This window comes from Alternaria metachromatica (assembly GCF_023757995.1).
Source record: "Alternaria metachromatica strain BMP 0045 chromosome Unknown scaffold_30, whole genome shotgun sequence".
In the NCBI taxonomy this organism is placed as follows: Eukaryota; Fungi; Ascomycota; class Dothideomycetes; order Pleosporales; family Pleosporaceae; genus Alternaria; species Alternaria metachromatica.
The window spans coordinates 15,521-36,512 of record NW_026055521.1 but is presented as its reverse complement, the minus strand read 5'-3'; the positions used below and the strand labels follow the sequence as shown (position 1 = coordinate 36,512).

The window sequence follows — 20,992 nt, the reverse complement described above, 5'->3', positions numbered from 1 at the left end:
ATATGCCTCGCAGGAGGATTATCATGCCCCCCAATCGCCGTAAGCGCATGCACAGTCTCCGCAATCAAATTACTCTTCACCCCCACCGGCAACGGCGCATACAAACTCGTCACCGTATCTGAACTCAACAAATCGCCCATGGTGGGTTCGGCGTCGGGGTTGGTGTCTGACATTACGCTTTCGTCTCCGGGGGATTTTGTTGTATTGGTTGTGTTTTCGTCGAAGGGGGGGTGGGCAGACGGGTTGTCGATTCTTTCTAGTTTGTCGAGGAGGCCGGAGAAGATTTCGCGGGCTAGGGGCGCGGGGTTCTCGCCTTGCAGGTATTCGGACATGGGGGGCACGGAGGTTATTCGGTTGGTGAGGACGTTGACTTCCATGTTGGCTTGGACGAGGGACATTTTTACGTTGAAGGGGGCGATTTCGTAGGCGAGGGACTGGGGGGTGTTAGATGGGGTGGTGGTAAGGGTTGGGGGTGGTGCTTGAGTACATCGCAGTAGCCTTCGACGGCCCATTGGGAGGAGCAGTACATTCCTAGGCCTGGGGTTCCAAGGTGGCCGGCTGCGAACAGTCAGATAAGGACGTCTTGATAAAGTGATGTTGACTCACTGATACCAGTTATCACGATGATGTGGCCATTCTTTCGTTCGCGCATGAACGGAAGTACGGCTTTGATGATGTTGACATTCGCGAAGAAGTTGATCTCGAAGATCTCATCGACCAGACTTCTTGTCCGGCTAGTCTGCGCAAGTTCTTCTACGGACCCGATCACAGCTGTACACATGGAATGTCAGTCACACCCAGGTAAGCAGGGCAGGGTCATAACCTTCACTAGCTGCGCACAACAACACGTCGATGCGCCCAAACGCCTCCACAGCCTCAGCAACAGCTGCTTGACATTGGCCGACCACCCTACAAAACAAAACCCGTCAGCAATGCGCAAAGCCCCACGATAAATACCGGTATCAAATACTCACCTACTATCTAGCCCAACTACCCTCAAATGCTCGCGCCATCGGTCCGTTTGCTTCACATCCTCCAAAAACGTCCGAAAATCCTCACTCTGCCCCTCTCTTTTCTCAAACTCCAGCGGCATGACGCCCGCAACAACATAATCGCCATGTTCCAGCACTTGCCGCGCTAACGCAATGGCAATAGGCGATGCGCCTCTTGTGATGAACCAAACGCGCGGAGCGTTGTGGGGCGGGAAATGCGGGGACTTTGGCCGTGGCGGCTTCGACGACGCAGAAGATAATGGCGCATTGCTTGTCATGTCGAGGTCGGAAGGAATGGTGTGTCCTTCATGTTGACTGGCGGGCGCGTGTTCATGCTGCGGCGATGGGATGCGCGGTGGAGACCGGGTATGTGGGGCTTGGAGGGCGCAACGCCGCTAGTGGTGAGCGTTAGCGTGGTCGAAAATGACTGAACGAGCAGAAACACCATCACGACTTTGCCAAGACTTTGAGATATTGCGCATTTGACAGTCAGAGCCAGCGGAGTCTTGAAAGGACATACATGGAGATACTGGAGATCTCTTTCCTGTCGTTGCTCTAATATCCAACCTCAATCCACCTACCGTACACCCACAAAAGCCGCCCTTTCACCTTCACTTCAGGTATGTCAACTCAGTCGTCATCGGCTGGCCATGAACTAGCCTCCTCGATTAAAACTCTTCTCGTTACTCCCAGCCCCCTGCCGCACAGATGAAGCAGAGTCTTCAGCTCCTTCGGTCTCAAATCCTTTTCTCCAACCTACACTCAAGTACTATACTCCATTTCCCCAATTCTTCAATCAATTCCCCAAAAGCACTTCTTTCCATAAATTCAAGAACCACACCACCCACATCATGAGTCTGCTACTAGACCAGTTCACCAACCACTGGACTGACCAGTTTCCGGACTACAGCAATCAAACCACCTACACTCTGCCTTCAGACGGCACTGTCCAGTTGGATCTGGCAAAGTGGTTGGCGAACGCCCAGGAAGAACTAAGAGTCGAAGAGGATCGCTGGCTCGCTGACGACTTCGACATCAACGAGCCTGCTCCGCGACCGGTCAAGATCCGAGCTAGAGACTCCGCGCAGTGGATCAAGAAAGACAACCGCAACTTCACTGGCCGTCGCAAGCGTAGACGTGAACTCCCTGTTCCGCGCGCCTTCAACAAGCCATTCACCCTCATGCAGCACCAACGCCATTCCATCCACCTCATGGGCAGGGTCCTCAACGTCCGCACCAATGGATCGCCCTTCACGCTCGTCCTTGATGACCTCAACCAGCGTGCCGACATCTTTATTAGCGAGATCACCCGCCGTGCCCTCTCTCGCAACGTCAACGTCGTCTTTGTCACATTCGAGTCTGGCCAGGCCATGGCACCAATCCGCACGGTCCAAGGCTTCGGCATGACGAGCGACGAGATCCTGAAGGCTTTGCGCAAAGCCATGGATGATGCCAAGGAGAGTATCGTCGTCATCGACAACCTCCACGAGCTCCTCTACACTTACGGCGTCGACATGACCGCGCTGTTCCAGCTCGTCGTCCACAAGTACGCTTCCACTCTCGTCGGCATCTACCACCAAGACCTGCTCGACAATCCCACAGAGTCACCATACGCCCCACAACCCCTGGAGCTGATCAAGTACATGGCCACCTCCATCATAACCTGCAAGTCCTTCGCCCACTGCCTCGCCGCCAAGGCCGCCGCAGAGCGCAGCCTGCCCGAGCCCACCTGGGGCATGCTGGAAGCCGCCGAAGGCATCATCCAAGACCTCGACGCCAACGACAACCGCGGCATCGTCATGGAAGCAGAGTTTCGCCGCAAGTCCGGCAAACCAGAGGGTGAGACCTACTTCCTCCGCACGCCTCGCCCGGAAGACTACCACGACCCCATGCCTGGCATCCCCAACGGCACTCTCAAGCAGGAGTACGTCATCCTCCTCGACATGCAGCCCGCATACGCCGGTAACGTGTCTGGCCTTATTCAAGATGCCGCCGAGAACCCCAACTCGACTTTCAACCTTGCTCTCACGGAGAAGCAGAAGCAGGCTCGTGAGGAGGTTGTGCTGCCTTACTTTGATGCGCAGAAGGGTGAGGGTGCTGGTGAGGGCGGTCGCATCCTGTATGACATGGGCTCTGAGGATGACTTTGATGAGGAGGAGGATGAGATCTGAGGAAGCTTGGATTGGTCCTTGGTTTAAGGTCATCGGCGCTGGTCGCAGGTTTGAGTTGAGCTTTTGAGATACCCTGTCTGGTAGGGCGACGGCGTTACGGCGATCATTGATGGGAGAACGAGATGCGCGATGTACAGGCAACGTGACATGAGCAGACTGAGAGGAAGCTCTCACCTTGGAGTGGGACAAGTTCTCACGGACGGATGGTTTTGCGTCTCCTTAAGATGCAGCAGTCGTACATGACGAATAACATGACAAAACTCATTGATACTGCGCTTTGCTTGATATCGGTGAAGTGGTACCCTGCCTACTAACCCAGCTCTTCAACCTCCATGTGCCGTGATTGAGCCTCGCGCATAGCACCTGCACCATGGTAGGGCCTCGCCCTCAGCCTTGGCGCCCAAACTCACCCAACTCACCAAATAATTCCCTTGCGCCAACCACACCCACACCCTCCACACCCCCCTCCACACCATGGCAGACAACGAGCGACCACGCGCAGCCTACAGCGACCCCTTCGAGCGCGAAACCCGTCGCGCACCACCCCGCGAAAGTCGCGATCGAGGCGGCACACCCACCGAGCGCCGCGGCAACCGCTCACGCAGTCCCCAAGAGCGCGGTAGCCGACGCGACAACCGCTACCGCTCGAGATCGCCGTTCCGAAAAGACGAGCGCGACGGTGGAGTAAGGGGAGGAAGAGGACGGGGACGTGGTCACGACCGCGGACGGGGCCGCGACGACAGAAGAGGAGGTGGAGGTGGACGAGACGAGCGCCCCAACTTCCGCGACCGCTCGCCCCAACCGCCCAAAGGCCCGCGAAGTGACAACGCGCCTCCTGCTCGCGGCGCAAGAGCGCCTCCTACCGGTCCCCGGTCCTCCACCGTCGACCCCATCAAGAAGGAAGAAGAAGGCACACCCGATGTCGAGATGAAGGACGAGCGCCAGAAGCCAGAGGATATGGACGACGATGAGTGGGAGATGCTCAAGATCATGGGGTTCGGCGGGTTCAAAAGCACGAAGAACACAAAGGTACCCGGGAACGATAAGAACTTTGGGGTGAGGAAGGATAAGCAGTTGCAGGCTAGGCAGTATATGAATCGGCAGGGTGGATTTAATAGGCCGTTGAGTCCTGGTAGGAGTTGAGGAGGCGGATAGAGAGTGAGACTTAGGATCACAGCGTTGGCAAGGATGGAGGAGACCGGGGGTTGGGGTCGGATATGGAGAGATCGAGGAGGAATGGCTCATTTGCAGAGGGTTTGTACACTACTTGGCGGTGTCTTTGGGGTTGTGACAGCTTTAGCCATCCACCTGAAGCACAACCGCGCAGAGCAGGACGCACTTATGCCGCCTTGGGTGACTGGTTGAGTTGTGAGATGCCATGGAAGGGTCTACATCTATGATCACGCGGCTTATGGTATGATGCCTTTTCTCCCTTTGTACTTCGCGCGGTTTCTTATCAGTCTGACCGAAGCAGAGGAATCTGCAATGCATCAAACCTGGTTGTGAGTAACAGGTACATTAGTCCAGGGAATTTGGCGGCATTCGAGCTCGGTAGACTGAGACAACTACGATATCAATATTCCGTCCGCCTCTTACCGCATTGTGGTGACACATTGAAACATAGATTCATATGCGCACTGATAGTACAGTTGGTGCCATTTTGCTAATTCATGATAGCAGACGAATACATTTGGGCGACGATGGGTGGGTGGGGGAGGCGGAGGGGAGGAGGCGGGGAGGAGGCGGGGAGGTGGAGGAGGTCTCTTTCCTCTACTTCTATCGACTCCAGCGAACAACATCAAAGCTATTGCAATCATACCGTATACCAAAGTACTATCTCAAAGACCCAGCCCAACCTAGGACCAGACCGCAGTCTGAGTCAAAGGCGCACTCTATTCTTTCCTCTACTTCTGTGCGTGTGTGGTTGAGTTTGAGTACCTAGGTAGGAGTTGAGCGGGTGTGGGTTTGGGACGACCTCGGCCAATCAACGCCCCAGGAAGTTGCGGATGCTCCGCGAAATGTGTCCCAATCCCCCGCAAAGCTCCAGCTCCAGCTCCAGCTTCACTCAACACCATGACGCGCGAATCTCGGCATGGCACCCTTTGGAAGGGGCTCACGTGTCTGTTCGCCCTTCAATTGCCCCTCGTGAGCGCGCAGGTCGCCGAAATCGAGAAAGCCACCAATGCGAGCTTGCTATGGGGTCCCTACCGCCCCAACCTCTACTTTGGCGTCCGGCCGCGCATTCCCAAGAGCTTGATGGGCGGTCTGATGTGGACGCGCGTTGAAGACTACCAAAGCGTGCAGCATAGTAGGTCTGCAATTCCAAGCCTGAGTAGAACTCATTGCTGACTGTGTAGACTTCCGACACACGTGCGAGCAACACGAGCTCGATGGCTACGGCTGGGACGAATACGATGTGCGCAGCGGCGGTCGACAAACGATCCACGACCCTGCGAATAAGATTGACATCACCACCGAGTTCATCAAATTCCCTGGCGGAGAGCATGGCGGCAGCTGGGGCGCGAGGATCAAAGGCACGCCACGAGAAGACGCTGGCCCAAACCTACGCACGACTGTCGTCTGGTACAACACGCTCGCTGGATTTGGCAACTTGGGCATTGAAGATGTCGACCCCGAAGAGCCTGGCATCGAGGGCGATGTAGTTCTGAAAGGGCAGACGAAGGAATTGGGCGAGTTCGAGCTCACTGTCACCAAGGGCACCGGCGAACATCCCATCACTGGACACCCAAGCTACGACGAGAAGCCTCTGGACCGGACACTGGCACACAGCGGACAGGTGCCTGAAGATGCGCTGTGGCAGGTCAAGGCCATGATGTTTGCGCACATGAAGGGCCAGATCGACGTCCTGGTCCCAAAGTACGGCGAGGACAACCCCCCACCGCCTGCGCAGGTCTACACCATCCAGCATCTGCCGGGTAAGGGCAACATGCACCTGGTTCAGAAGGTCTTTGAGGGTCCCTTCGAGTTCGACATCATCTTCTCATCTGCATCGGCGCCGGAGAAGATCACATCCGAGCATCTCACTGAGCAGATTGATTCAGTCACTTCCAGCTTCTCGACTCGCTTCACGGACATCTTCAAGCCGCAGACACCCTTTGTCAAGGAGCGCTACGAAGAGTTCGGCAAGTCGCTCTTCTCGAACCTTATCGGCGGCATCGGCTACTTCTTCGGTGACTCTCGCGTCGACCGATCCTACGACCCCGCCTACGAAGAGGATAGCGAAGGTTTCTGGGAGGAGGCGGCTGAGGCGCGAGCTAGGAACCCAGCTCAGCTGGAAGGACCGTCCGAGTTGTTCACTGCCATCCCGTCGCGACCTTTCTTCCCTCGTGGTTTCCTTTGGGATGAGGGCTTCCATCTGTTGCCTGTCATCGACTGGGATGCAGATCTCACACTTGACATTATTAAGAGCTGGTTCAAGCTGATGGATGATGACGGCTGGATTGGTCGCGAACAGATCCTCGGTCCTGAAGCTCGCAGCAAGGTGCCAGAGGAGTTCCAGATTCAATACCCTCACTACGCCAACCCACCCACGCTCTTCATGGTCATCACGTCTTTCCTCGACAAGCTCGATGCTATGAAGACTGACACTAGTAGCGAGAAGTTGCAGCAACAAAAGTCGTACTCGATGCAACTCTCGAACCGCGAGGCCGCCCTGGAATACCTCCGTTCGCTCTACCCACTCCTCAAGCGCAACTACTTCTGGTACCGAAAGACACAGGCTGGCGACATCAAGAGCTACGACCGAGAGGCGTTCTCCACCAAAGAGGGCTACAGGTGGCGCGGACGCACGCCTTCACACATCCTCACCTCTGGTCTCGACGACTACCCTCGCGCTCAGCCACCACACCCTGGTGAGCTGCACGTCGACCTGATCAGTTGGATGGGCATGATGACTCGCGCAATCAAGCGCATCGCAATCTACCTTGACGAGCAAGACGACGCCGCCGAATTCGCACGCTACGACGAAGCGATTGTCCGCAACATCGACGATCTCCACTGGTCAAAGAAAGACAAGACCTACTGCGACGCCACCATCGACGACTACGAAGAGCACTCGCTCGTTTGCCACAAGGGCTACATCTCTCTATTCCCCTTCCTGACGGGCTTGGTCGACAAGGACAGCGATAGACTAGGCGCTATACTCGACCTGATCGAGGACGAAGAGGAGCTCTGGAGCCCTTACGGCATCAGGAGTCTAAGCAAGAGCGATGAGTTCTACCACACGGCAGAAGACTACTGGCGCGGTCCCGTTTGGATGCCTATCAACTACCTCGCTGTTTCGCAACTACTCGTAAGTCTCCCGAACCTTTTCCTTCCCATGATGCAAGTATACTAATTGCGCGGTTCTAGAACGTCGCAACATCACCCGGCCCCCACCGCGCTCGCGCAACCAACATATACACTGAACTACGCAAGAACCTCGTCAATACTGTGTACGAGAGCTGGAAGGAGACGGGCTTTGCTTGGGAGCAATACAACCCTGAGACTGGCAAAGGGCAGCGTACGCAGCACTTCACTGGCTGGACTAGTTTGGTCGTTAAGATTATGGCTATGCCGGATTTGAGTGGAGGGGAGGAGCAGGTGAGGGATGAGTTGTAGATGGGTCTGGGATGGGGAGATGGGGTATCAAGAGAGGTGGGACTAGGGTCATGTCGTGGGCATGGACAAATCGACCAGGTGACGCGGTCAAGACGACTGCTCACGCATCGCGCGCATGTCTACGACCCTTCAATTCTACGTCCAACTGTGGAGGCTCCATGCCTAATTCGTTGAGACTGGGCAATTAACTGCTTGTACTTTGAGTGACGCCACGATCGCCATGGACGTCCAAGAACGAATGTTGACCTCGCGTACTGCGGTCGCTGTTCGATCGACCAAGGCATCTCGTTCTTCATAATGCAGCTGCCGTGCGGCGAGATCTAAGTTAAGCCGGAAGAGCAAAAAGAAAAGTGATCTTACAGATTCTGCGCAAGGCAGGCTTTGTAGCCGGTGGCGCAATACATACATGAACGCTACCAACGCGTACAGAAGCACTCATCTTCAGAAGCCCACTAGTCGACTACGAGATAGTCTGTGGTGTATCTAGCAGGCAGATCTAGAGTGCACGTCAACGCCGTGCAGAACACATTGGAGTGGCGACGGCATGCTTTCCTGTCGTGGAGAATTGCGCTTGCTTTTTACCGGTGTATCTGCGAGAACAGCGGCCCCCAGCGACGTGCATCCGTCATGCACAGCCAGCTCCGATGTTTTGCAGGCGCTGTCGTTTGTGGTGGTGTGGATTGTCGTCCTTTGCGCGAGAGCGGGAAGGATCGCCCCACCTTTGCACTCGGCAAGACCGAACCGCAGTTCTCCGTCGGGCCAGGGAGTCCTTCCGACCACTTCATCGCTCAAGAATATAGACTGCACTTCCAGGCCGCCCCCAGGACTGAGCCCTCTTGTTGCCAGACATCAACATCAGTGCTTCAAAGAATGAGAGGTGGTCCCCGAGCTCCGATTGCATCGTGCATGACAGCTTCGTATATGCGAGCTTTCGGCATCGGCCCGTTGCGCAGTCCGCAGATTAAGCTGCAGCCACTTCATCGACCCATTGTCCTAATTTCGTAAGCTACGTCCGGGCCAAGCGGCGTCGTTAACATCCTTAACAGCGTCGAGGGTTCTATCATGATAGGTACTAACTCGTGCGAACGAACTAGCATTAGCGTTGATTAAACGGTGTGCGTCATGTCAGGCGCCTGCACAACACGTATGACTTCGGGATAATTGCGCATACGATTCTTAAGTCATCGCTGGAAACTAGTAGACCATCTTGGGAGTGCCTAGTAAGCGACTGGAGAGGACGGAAACTGTGTCGTCACTACGTACCTGCTCGAGGCTGCATGAAGTTGCGGTCAGCATCTCAAGCGACGCGAAGGTCGAGGGCAAAGACGAGACCAATCATGTTTCAACGCAAGAGGCTTCAGCGCAATCCAGCATAGCATGCGATGGTGTGGTGTAGGGAAGGTCTCACGGACGGCTGCCGATGTCGCGATAGCAATATTTTCCATTGTGCGCATCAGTGCGAAGCCGACTCCAGAGTCCATTAGGGGCATAGTAGCAACACTACAGCGATGCCTACACCACCACGGCCTACTAGGTCTTGAGCTAGGACTTTCGTTGCCGGGCGCGCAGTGAAGCCGGTTGTTCGCTCCCGTCTTCGAGCAACCAGGACCGCTGCAGCAACTAATGAGCCGACATGCGAAATCGCATTAGAAGTTACCAATCGAGCTGACCGGTTTGAAAGCTTAGAAAAAGCATCGCGAGCTAGTTCTGAAACGGAAAAAGGGACTGTTAATGCGACGAGCCCTCTAGGTACCTTCGGGGTACATAAAGTACTGCAACTTCAGTACAGAGTCCTTATCCGCTCCAGGTCATTCTCGCTCAGCTCCTGAAGTGTCAAATCCAAAACGACTAAGGTCTTCTTCTCGATTTCTCTCGATTTCATCACTACCCAATTCAAGCCATTCAAGATGACTTCCTCCGACGGCATCCCACCCCCAGAAGTCCGCACCCGCATCCTCAACATGTCCTCGCGACGGGCCCTCATAAGCAACGAGCGCGGTACCAACCATCTGAGCCACTACGACAGCACAGTAACCTACGACGACCACTACTGGTACATCAAGCCGGGCAAAGACGAGAACGCCGGCCTCTACCTCATCGTAAGCGCCTACACGGGCCGCGCCCTCTGGGCAAACCACCGCAACGGCGCAAACGGCGGAAACGGCGAGGTAGGCACCTGCAGCCCGCCAGGTTCATACCCAGACCAATATTTCGACCTCGCACAGACCCAAGGCACGGGCGTGCGAAACAAGCAGTTCCGTCTGCACTCCCCTGCGGGAAATGGCAATGTCTTCTCGAGGACTCATAGTAAGCCTGAACTAGGTTGTTTGTCGGACTCGGACAAGATCTACGACGACCACTGGTTCACGTTCGAGATGGAGCCGTTGAAGTTCGTCAGGATCGACTATGACGAGCAGCATCCGGAGATCCTCACGTCGCCCCGCCCCAAGGAAATAGCCCAGCAAACAGCGATGAACCATTTGGATATTGAGACGACGCAGGAAGTGACGATTAGCAAGGAGACGGAAATCCAGTCGACCTTCACTTCGGAGGTTGGGCTTTCTGTCACGGCTTCGGTCGAGTTCAGTTGCGGGGTGCCGCTGATTGCGGAGGGCAAGGTGGGCCTTAGTACGACGCTAGATACGAGGATGTCGTGGGGCACTACGAATATCACGAAGCAGAAGTGGGAGGCGAAGGTGGTGCTCAAGTGCCCGCCCAAGTCGGCTACGATTTGCACGGCTTCGGTGGTGGAGACTAGGTTTCGCATGCCGTTTGTGTCATACTGGAAGACGGAGGAGGGGGGGAAGGAAGTGAAGCTCAAGGGCGTTTATGAGGGGCAGAGTTGTGCTAGTTTGAGCACTGTGTCTTCGTATGGCGACTACGTGGCCGAGAAGAAGAAGGCCGAGAACAAGTGATAGTTCATTGTATGCGAGGGGTGGTATAAGAAGGCTTCTAGGGTAGGAAATCAAGGACACTCATTTGCAACGTAGCGTTATGCATCACCCTCACGTACCTTACCCATGCCCATAACCTAGTTAAACCTCTCTTTGTATTCCGTCTCTACACCCTAAGCCTATCTACAACTTGTCTCTAACCTAATTAGCTCGGTAAGCATAGCTGCCGCAGTAAGCGGAGGTATGCATAGAGCAAGACGACTATCACGAGGCAGAAGTGGGAAGTTAAGATGCCTCTAAGATATCTACCTAGGTCTAATGTTAAGGCCGTTACTACGGTAGTAGAAACAAGAATGTGCATAGCTTTTGTGTTGTACTAGAAGACGAAGTCCGGTAAATAGGTCTAATTTAGTAGAACTTACGAATAGCAGAACTGTGCTAGCTTACATACGGACGATTCGCAGACGAATTACGAAGACCCCGAGAAGGACGAAAAGCCTAAGGGGCTGTTCTGAGCTAAGGGAGCATTCTGCCCTATTAAATAGCCTACTTGTCACCTTACTAAGGGTCGTCGCGTTAAGTGGTTAACTCTCGCCAGCGGATTGTCTTATCGCGATAGCTATTGCAGTAGATCGAGACTTGTCGATCGATCGATACGAACGGAAGATGATATGGAGTATCGTCGGCGGGTGTTGAGTAGCACGTGGTGGTGAGGTATAGAATGTATTAGGGACGACCTGCAACTACTAATAACACCCAGGAATTATCCTCCAGCCTCTGTGGCCCGACCTGCAAGACTTCTCATCCAAAGGGGGAGATAGAACAAGGAGGCGCTATGCACCCCCGATCTCTCCCGCTTCCTCCGCTTCAAATTTACATGCCCGGAGTGAAGGCGTACTTCTCAAAGTCAGAAGGAACATCAGTGTTGTCGTTCCAGGCCATGTCCATCAACGCATCCGCATCCGCCTGATCAATTCCCTTGACCTGGTAGTGCTTTCCGCCAAGGTACACACCGTCGGGCTGAGTGGAACCGGTGCACTTCCAAACATCATCAGCGGCATCAGCCTGCCTCTTAGAGTTGGAGTCGCTGCCGTCCGAACCAGGCTCAGTCCAGCTGAAACCGTGGAAGTTACCACCAGTGATGCATGTCGAGGTCTCAGTGATACGAAGCTTCTGGTCGATGTTACCGCACTGGAGCAGGCCATCGTCGTTGGACTCGGGGCCCTCGTCCCAGGCAATGAATCGCTTCTCGCCACACTCTTGGACTACGGGTAGTGTGTTAGTACGATGTGGTTTCCGCTTGAGGTCAGAGCATGTGTAGACGTACCTTCGAGCTTGCCGGACTGAACCGTGGTTACGCCCTTGGCGATGGCATCAGCAATGTCGGTTGCGTTGGCTGTGATGGACACGGCGCAGATGTTGTGGTCGATGTCCTTGAAGAAGAAGGCGCATCCGGAGCATCCGGGCTTGGTGTAGGTGTAGATGTTGTCAGCTGCGACGAGGCTGCTAAGGGTGCCAACGGCGGCGATGGTAGAGAGAGCGAAACGCATGGTGGATGGAGTTGGTTGTTTGAGTGAGTGGATTGAGGCGTTGAGTGTTCGTTGCAGGTCTGTAGTGATGGAAGCGAAGGAACTGTGGGTTGTACCGACTTTAAGGTGCGCAACCTCAGGGCTTATATGGTGGTCATGCCATCTTCACGATGCCATGCCAGCGGTTGATGCCGGCTACACCGTGCTGGCCGCTAGTAAGCACCGGATTACCACCTGAACTTTGCGACCACACCTTTCGACTTCACCGAAGGTTCTGGTGAAGCGGGAGATTTGTACCGACTTTTCGACCCGACCTGTAGGGTACGCGATCTGATGGGCGGTGCACCCACGAGCGCGGTCTTGGTGTACTGGTCGGATGACATCAGCACCGGCTTACGACCTAGGCGTTGCTGTTCGAACGCCAAAGCTAGACTCTGTGGGGCAGATCCGCAGTATCGAAATTGTGATCTTCTCAGTCATGCGATTGTTGCGCATGTTTCCCATCGAATGTTGTCGCGATGAAGTTGGGAATTGGAGGGGCGCTACGACACCGCCTTGCGCTCCATACTTTCGCCTGCGCTGCACTAAAGCTCAACGAAACCTTCTAGAAGCAGCAATCCGGTGAACGATGCGGTGAACCAACATGCGCGATGTGATGTATGTATATGGCGAGTACGTTGATGGTGAGTGTGAGGAATTGTACCAGCATTAGCTTGAGGACATGCGCGGCCCTCTCAGTCGCGACGCGTCTCAGGTGCCGAGGAGCTCTCGGCCTTGATGAAGGTGAGATCAATGAACGCGACGGGCTTACGACGGATGCTCTTCCTGCTGCGCCTTATTGTTGTGTAAATCGCCCGATCGCGACCATTGCGATGACCCAATGCTCACCTAGAAGAGGCTATTTTGCATTGTGGTGCTATACCGTAGGTGACATTCCGATGCTTCCGATACTTCGGCAACAGCCTACAAAACCTTCACGTCAACCTTCTTTGCTATCCCATTGGTACGGCGCGATGCAAAGATCTTCATGACTGTTCCCACAATTCATAATACCGCCCTTTCTTCTTACACAAGTCTTCGTGCGTTCCCCTCTCCACGATACTGCCCTCATGCAGCACCAAGATGGAGCTCGCATCTACGATCGTACTCAATCGATGCGCGATGACAATCACAATCCTTCCCTCTTTGAGCTTCTCTAGTGCTGTCTTGATATGCCTCTCTGTGACTGTGTCTACCGCACTCGTCGCCTCATCCAGCAGCACGATCGGTGCGTCCTTGAGGAGTGCCCTCGCAATCGCAAGTCTTTGCGCCTCGCCACCCGACAGCTTGACACCGCGCTCGCCGACATGCGTATTGTAGGCCTTGGGATAGCGCATGATGGTATCATGAATCGCGGCTGCGCGACAAGTCTCGTAAACCTCTTCGTCGGTCGCGGTGCTGCGTGCGTATCGCACGTTCTCTATGATTGTGGTGTTGAAGAACGTAGGTGCTTGCGGAACCACGCTTACGGCGTCGCGAAGTGACCCCAGTGTGACGTGTCGGATATTCTGGTTGGCGATGGCGATGCTACCGGATGTGACGTCGTGTAGACGTAGGAGGAGTTTTAGAATCGACGATTTGCCGGCCCCGGTCTGGCCTACGAGAGCGACGGTCTGACCTGGCGACGCCGTGAACGATACGTCGCGAAGTGCGTAGCGGCTGGGATCGTACTTAAAGGACACGTCTTCAAATCGAACTTCGCCATCCTGCACCGCGAGCGGGTAGGCTTCGGGTGCGTCCGTGACTGTTGGCTGGGTTTGCAGAAGGTGAAGAACTCGTTCCGCGTCCACAAAGTCACGCACCAACCAGCGGACATGTTCTGTCAGGAACTTCAGCGGGTAGATGATGGAGTCCCAGTATGTGAGAAAGAAGACGAAGTCTCCCGGGGATGCCGTGCCTGCAGCGATGCGCTGGAGGATGAGGTATGCCAAGGCGAAGAAGGTAGTCGGTACTAGTAGCTCAACAGCAGCCTTGATCAGCGCCTCTCGTACTTCGAAGCGTGTCCTTGCCTTCATATGGTCGCCTACAGCACTGGAAAGTACACTGGCCTCCCTCTTGAATTGGTTGAAGTACGCCACTGTTTGCCAACCTTGAATCGCTTGGTGCATCTTTCGTATTTGGATTCGCTCAGCCTTCGTCACTCTTCTCCGGAGCCCAGTTGTGAATCGCGACGACAAGGCTTCGGCAGCCAGGAAGGCGATTGATGCGCCAAGCAGGACCATGCCCACCGCCGGAGTAAACTTCCTGTAGAAGATCGTACAAGCAACGACGACGTCGATCAAGGTCGGCAAAATCTCGATGACAACCATCTCGAGGACGTTGCCCAGAGCTTCGCCCTGCTCAACTGCCTTCATGACCTCGGCTGAGTCTTGCGTAGAGTGGAAGTCGATCGACTGCGACATGACGTGGCTGAAAGCAGCGTTGGTCAACTGCTTGTACGAGAACTGCTTGATGGGTATCTTGGACAGCTCTTGAACGAAGATCAATCCCGACTCGCTGTTAAGGTGGTCCAGGAGAAGGAAGACGAGGAGTTCTCGGATGGGTATCGATCCGCGTGTGACTTTGTCCGCAATTACACTAAGGACGTATGGAATAGCGACTTGCAGGACGCGCTCCATTGCAATCGTGACGAGGCAGACGAGTAGACATATCTGTACTTTGACGTCTCGTTTGGGTATGACGTAAGGCAGGAAGATGGTAAAGTCTTTCAGGTAGCCAAGCCAACCTCCAGTCTGGCGCAACCGCTCGGCACGAGTCTCTTTCACATCTTCGTCCTCGTCTTCGTCGCTATCATCATCGCTGTCCTCGTCGTCGATCTTGAGGCAGTCTTCCTCCAGTCGCGGCGCAAATGCTGCCTCCAGCAGTGGGTCGGTGTCCTTGGAGCCCTGGCCGGGCGATCTCCAGAATTGGAGTGGCATCGTTTGGGGTCGAAAGGTCTTTGTGTGACACAATGTGCGATCACCGACCGCCTCTTGTATATTTACCTACGACGGCCATGTTGGTAGCGAAATATGAGTGACGATGAGTCACGCCAGCATCCCATCCATTGTGTCTGGATGCGACGCGCATAGAACTGCTTCCCGCAGACCAATCCAATCGTTGCTGTCGTTTGCCGGTAGTATTGTCAAGCGCCGCGTCCAAACGAATTGCGCCCTTTCGATCGCACTACCGTTAAGAGGGCACAGCCACGCTGCAGGTCCATACATTGACATCGAGGCACATCGAACGCAATAAGCTTGTGACTCAGGCCGTGGCGCAAGCACAGTCGGTGAAGTGGTATTCTTCGAGATGCGCGCATCAACGTCAGAATCGGACCGACTGAGAGCTGCCGGACATCGCAAAGCCCGGAGCCGCGGCGAAGTGGCGTATAGAAAAGGGCGTCGCAAGTGGCTGACCTGCATACCTGTCGTAGTTCAGTCTGCGGCGGCCGGCGGACCCTGGGGTATTTCCGATCCGGTAGGCCCGGTCCCGCGTGCAGGTGTGAGAGCTCCTCAACGTCATCCTCCAACACGACCTCGCATACTCCACGCGCATCGCGCAGCGCTATCTTCACGCCTCCAACGCACATGGTAAACTGGTCATCGAAGACAGCCTCAGCCCTGAATCTAATCAGCGGCTCGAATCCAATTGCGAGCGGCGCGATAGCCGATAATGCCGGTCTCGAGGTACGCGACGACGCGCCGCGTTTCGAGCTCCACGAAGTCGACGCCTAGACGCTCGCGTGCGTCCATAACAGCATCAACGGCCTTGTTTTGGCCTCAGCCAAACGAAGGCTTGATTCTTTGCGAAGCAGACACATAGAATTGGATACGGTAAGCAGGCGGGGTTAAGGACTGCGCGAAGCCCACTTAGCGCATCGGCGTTGTCTTTAGAAGAGCGACTTACTGCTCGTTAAGCGATAGACGTCGCGGCGAGTTCCTTTAGAGGCAAAAAAAGCGTAGGTTTATATAGGCGGTTTTCGAGAATAAGTAGAGTTAGACACTAAGAGGTATAGGTATAGATATAAACCTTCTATTAGAGTTAACTCTATTATATATAAAGTAATATTATATATAATACTAGAATACTCTATTACTCTATTATAGCTTCTAAAGCTGTAGCTTTTTATATTATATAGTAAAAAGTATATAGATTTTATCTTAAGTCTAATATATTTTTCTTTCTTAGTCTATTTATTAAACTATACCTTATCTATATTATAATATAAACTAGTAATACTAATAGTAGTATTAATACTACTTTTTTATAAATATTTAGCTATTAGAAATAGTATTTTATACTTATAGCTCTCTTTACTTTATACTAAGAATAATATATTTTATAAACTTATAAAACTTAAGTAATAGTATAAAAGAAAATTCTTCTTACTAGTACTATTATTCTACTACTAGATTTATATTATTTTATATATATAATCTATTATTATATTTAGAAGTATAGAAATAAATAGAAGATAAATTATTATATTATAAGCTTACTTAGAAAGCTTTCTTAAGTAGTAAAGCTTCTAAAAGCTTATTTTAATCTATACTAGTAAAATAATATATAATACTTTCTAAAAGTATCTAAAGATATATTTTATAATAAAGTATATATAGCGCTAGACACTTACTTAGTATATATATACTAATTATAATATTACTAAAAATTATTTTATTATTATTTTCTAGCTCTAAAATAACTAGACTAACTTAGTACTAGCTAACTTTATTAGAATTAATAATAATAAACTATTATTATATAAGTTATAGTATATACGTAATAATCTTATAGTGTAATATTACTAGTCTATAGTATAGTATTAGTAGATCTAGAAGTAATATTATTAGATAGCTAAGTAATATTAGCTACTATAAGTATAATATTAGTAAACCTAGTAGTAATATTAAATAGCTAATATTACCTATCTAAGAAAATATCTTAGAGCTACTAGGTCTAAGTAATTTTTAGTAAGAGTAATAAGTACTAATAAGAAATAAAGAGTAGCTCTAAAGTAGTAGCTCTAAGGCTTTTAAACTTTACTACCTAAGAGCCTAGATAAAATCTAAGTAGGCTATTTTATATAGAATTACTATATAAATTTAATACTTTACTTAGCTTATTAATAGCTACTTACGTTATAAAGTTATAGAGTAGAGAAGTTTAGAGCTAAATTTTAAAGTTCTTTACGTAATTACTATACTTACTACTAGTATAGCTTATATATAGCTAGAATTTAGCGCTTATAGCTAAATTTTAATATCTATAGCTAAATTTTAGACTTAAATTAAAGCTAAAATTAAGCGCTTATAGTTAGAATTAGTTACTAAATTAAGTACTTAAAATAAGTATCTCTATAGCTAGAGATTAGTGCTTCTATAGCAAAAAAAAGTACTTTTATAGCTAATTCTAATACTTATAGCTAAATTTTAATACTTATAGCTAAATTTTAGACTTAAATTAAAGCTAAAATTAAGTATTTATAGTTAGAATTAGTTACTAAATTAAGTATTTTAAATAAGCGCTTCTAGTATTAAATTTAGTACCTCTATAGCTATATATACTCTATTATACTTAGTATTAGTAGCTAGCTAACTTAGAATATTATTTCTCTAGCTCTAGAGTGCGCTAGCTCTACTTTCTCTTATTATATCTTACTACTTAATATCTTTACCTTTTTATCTACTTTCTTACTAAATTACACTTTAGGTACTTACTTTATCTTACTATAGTATACTATCTCTATATCTACTTACTTATACTTTTTTTTCTACTAGAATTATATTAACTAAGCGTACTTACTTTAAAATTAATATATTTTCTTTATAGATATAAGCTCTACTACTACTTTAACTTATTTTTCTACTACTTCTATACTTTTATAAAAAGCTTAGAGTACTTAATTTCTTTAAGCCTAGTAGTAGTGTAATAACTACTAGCTTTTCTATATACTAGAGTACTACTAGCTTTTCTAAATAATAGAGTACTACTAGCTCTTCTAAACTATAAAGTACTACTAGCTTTTATAAATACTAAAGTACTACTAGCTTTTCTAAACTATAAAGTACTACTAGCTTTTATAAATACTAGAGTACTTTACTTTCTACTATACTTTTCTACACTAGTACTATTACTATATACTATAGTAATCTATTACGTCTAGAAGTATAGAAATAAATAGAAGATAAATTATTATATTATAAGCTTACTTAGAAAGCTTTCTTAAGTAGTAAAGCTTCTAAAAGCTTATCTTAATCTATACTAGTATAATTATATACTATACTCTTAAGAAGTATCTAGAAGTATATTCTATAATATACTTTCTAAGTAGCCTATAAGAGTAGACTACGTAGTTATAATAAGCTTTCTTATTATAGCTAAGAATACTAATTACGTACTTATTAGAGTATATATAGCGCTAAGAGCTTACTTAGTATATACGCGCTAATTATAATATTACTAAAAATTATTTAATTAGCTAAACGCTGTTAGATAAGTAACTACTAATTAATACAAGGTGTAAGAAATAGTAGAGTAATAGTATATTATCTAGTAAGAATAGACGAATTGTTACCTTCTAGGTAATAATTCTCTAGATCTACTTATACTTGCGCTAGGTTAGGTTACATAACGTTATCTAACTATCTAGAATATAGGTTTCTAATAATATCTCTCTTCTTAGCTCTAATTCTCTAGAGTTAGATAGAATAGATTATTCTAGGCTAAGGTAGGCTATCTTATAGATTATTGTTATTTAGTAATTAAGGCGTACGTTAGTAGATATAGAATACGCTATCTTATAAGAAAGTTATTTTTTAGACTTATCTTTACCTTTACTTAGTAATTTTCTTACTTACTACTAAAATAGGTAATAATAGAATATTATAGCAAACACTACTACCTACGCTAGTAGCTAGCGTCTTAGTAGCATTATATTAAGATCTTTTAGATTTCTTAACTATTACTTCTACACTAACTAATAATAATTAGGTAAGTACTTCTAATCTTTATATTTTCTGCTAGCAGCCTAGATAGCCTATAATAGCCTATTATAGGCTATTATAGAGTATTATAGGTTACTAAGATATAACTAAGCTAATATAATACTAGTAGACAACTATCTATATTACACTATTTGTCTTACTTACGTTTACGCTTACTCTTAATAACTCTATCTTATCTAGCCTCTAGAAGACCTATCTAAGGCTATTATAGCCTAGAATAGCCTACTATAGACTCTACTAATATTTTAAATACCTTTATAGAATATAGTAAGTAGGCTATAAACTCTTATTACTACTATGTTGTATTCTTCTCTACTAGCAGCGTTAAGTACTTTAGAAAAGTTAGCTATTACTTTATCTATCTACTAGATAAGAATAAGATTCTAGAATACGCTAAGTATATTAGTCTTCTAAGTAGCTAGTTCTACGTTATAAATAGTAAGACCTACTATTAGTCTAAGTGCCTTAGGTGCTAGATTCTTAACTAAGATTACTATATAGTAAGTTATAATACTCTATAATAAGCTATTATAACCTATACTAATCTATTATGTAGTTCTCTTAAGTAGAATTAGGTAATAGTTACTTTAATTACACTATTAGTAATCTTCTGTAGAAGATTAATTAAGGTACTATTACTATCTATAACTATAACCTGCTCTATTAAGTTAATAATTAGAGCGCTTAGATTATGCCTTCTACTAATACTAATAGCACTAAGGTTCTAGCTCTAGCTTAGTAGATTAAATCTATTTGTAATTATACTACTTAAGAGATTTAGAGCTTTACTAATAAACTTCTAAAGATAGCTGTAGCCTTTAAGAAGATTATTAAGAAGTAAGTAGCTATTCTAGGCTATTATAGGCTATTCTAATCTCTAATAGGTAATATTATCTTTATATAGAGAAGCTCTTTCTTTATAATAGCGAAACTTATTATTATTAGTCTACTATGTCTTTAGTTTACCTCTCTACTTCTAGTTACTCTAAGAAGTTAGTTCTAGCCTCTAATTAAGTTTGCGTAGCTAAGTAGAAGCGTACCTTTAATAATATAATAGAGAATAGTTCTAAGAAAGTAAGTCTTCTTTATACTAGGCTATTATAGGCTATTCTAATCTATAATAGTATATAGTTATTAATTCTAAGAAGGTTTAGCTTAAGAAGATTATATTAGATAAGGCTACTAAAATCTGCACTCTTAAGAATAGTAGAGTTAATACTATCTAAGGTTAGAAGAGTGTCTTTACTAAGAAAATTAAGGTAGCTAACGCAATCTATAATAATACTAAGAATAGGTAGAATACTCTGTAATAGGCTATTCTAGGTTATTCTAGCAGCATATAGCTTAATTTTAGAGTATTAGGTACTAGTTTAGGTATTTAGTAGTAAATCTAGCAGAAAAGTAGCCTTTAAGTATAATATTTAGAACTCTTAGCTTATCTTAGGTTATTCTAACCTATAATAGGCTTTAATAGCTTGTTCTCTAGCATATATCTAGCTTAGTAAGAATTGCTAAAGTCTTACAAAATCTATTTTCTAAGTAACTTATAGAAATATAATATTTTGTCTTAAAGTCTAAGATCTATAGAAAACTAATAGAAGTAAAGCTTTATAACATAGAATAGGTTATAATAACTTATAATAGGTAGTATATAATTATTATAAGAATAGCTAAGGTAAGCTATTAGGCTATAGTACTATTAAACACTATATTAAAAAACCTAAATTAGAAAAAAACTAGTAAAGGTATACTTAGTTTTGTTCT

At 48.0% G+C, this 20,992-nt stretch overlaps 7 protein-coding genes across 7 annotated transcripts; 4 read left to right on the top strand and 3 right to left on the bottom strand.

The window, feature by feature from the left end:
• Nucleotides 1-69: 69 nt before the first annotated feature.
• Nucleotides 70-1,093, bottom strand: J4E83_009095 (uncharacterized protein; the record flags this gene model as incomplete). The annotated part of the gene is made up of 6 exons (XM_049335987.1): nt 70-118; nt 172-434; nt 488-558; nt 607-771; nt 824-909; nt 975-1,093. 6 exons carry the CDS (start codon nt 1,091-1,093, stop codon nt 70-72), a joined length of 753 nt encoding a protein of 250 aa, XP_049184803.1.
• A 750-nt stretch (nt 1,094-1,843) lies between these two features.
• On the top strand, nt 1,844-3,163 carry J4E83_009094 (uncharacterized protein; the record flags this gene model as incomplete). The annotated part of the gene is made up of 1 exon (XM_049335986.1): nt 1,844-3,163. The coding sequence occupies one exon, from the start codon at nt 1,844-1,846 to the stop codon at nt 3,161-3,163; it is 1,320 nt and encodes a 439-aa protein (XP_049184802.1).
• A 474-nt stretch (nt 3,164-3,637) lies between these two features.
• J4E83_009093 (uncharacterized protein) lies at nt 3,638-4,306 on the top strand (the record flags this gene model as incomplete). The annotated part of the gene is made up of 1 exon (XM_049335985.1): nt 3,638-4,306. One exon carries the CDS (start codon nt 3,638-3,640, stop codon nt 4,304-4,306), a length of 669 nt encoding a protein of 222 aa, XP_049184801.1.
• Nucleotides 4,307-5,236: 930 nt separating this feature from the next.
• J4E83_009092 (uncharacterized protein) lies at nt 5,237-7,783 on the top strand (the record flags this gene model as incomplete). Its single annotated transcript, XM_049335984.1, has 3 exons — nt 5,237-5,471; nt 5,521-7,475; nt 7,535-7,783. 3 exons carry the CDS (start codon nt 5,237-5,239, stop codon nt 7,781-7,783), a joined length of 2,439 nt encoding a protein of 812 aa, XP_049184800.1.
• Nucleotides 7,784-9,690: 1,907 nt separating this feature from the next.
• J4E83_009091 (uncharacterized protein) lies at nt 9,691-10,698 on the top strand (the record flags this gene model as incomplete). The annotated part of the gene is made up of 1 exon (XM_049335983.1): nt 9,691-10,698. The coding sequence occupies one exon, from the start codon at nt 9,691-9,693 to the stop codon at nt 10,696-10,698; it is 1,008 nt and encodes a 335-aa protein (XP_049184799.1).
• An 852-nt stretch (nt 10,699-11,550) lies between these two features.
• J4E83_009090 (uncharacterized protein) lies at nt 11,551-12,227 on the bottom strand (the record flags this gene model as incomplete). The annotated part of the gene is made up of 3 exons (XM_049335982.1): nt 11,551-11,942; nt 12,005-12,169; nt 12,224-12,227. The coding sequence occupies 3 exons, from the start codon at nt 12,225-12,227 to the stop codon at nt 11,551-11,553; spliced, it is 561 nt and encodes a 186-aa protein (XP_049184798.1).
• Nucleotides 12,228-13,231: 1,004 nt separating this feature from the next.
• Nucleotides 13,232-15,229, bottom strand: J4E83_009089 (uncharacterized protein; the record flags this gene model as incomplete). Its single annotated transcript, XM_049335981.1, has 1 exon — nt 13,232-15,229. A coding segment is annotated over one exon (1,998 nt), but the record flags the coding sequence as incomplete, so codon positions are not given.
• Between the last annotated feature and the right edge of the window lie 5,763 nt (nt 15,230-20,992).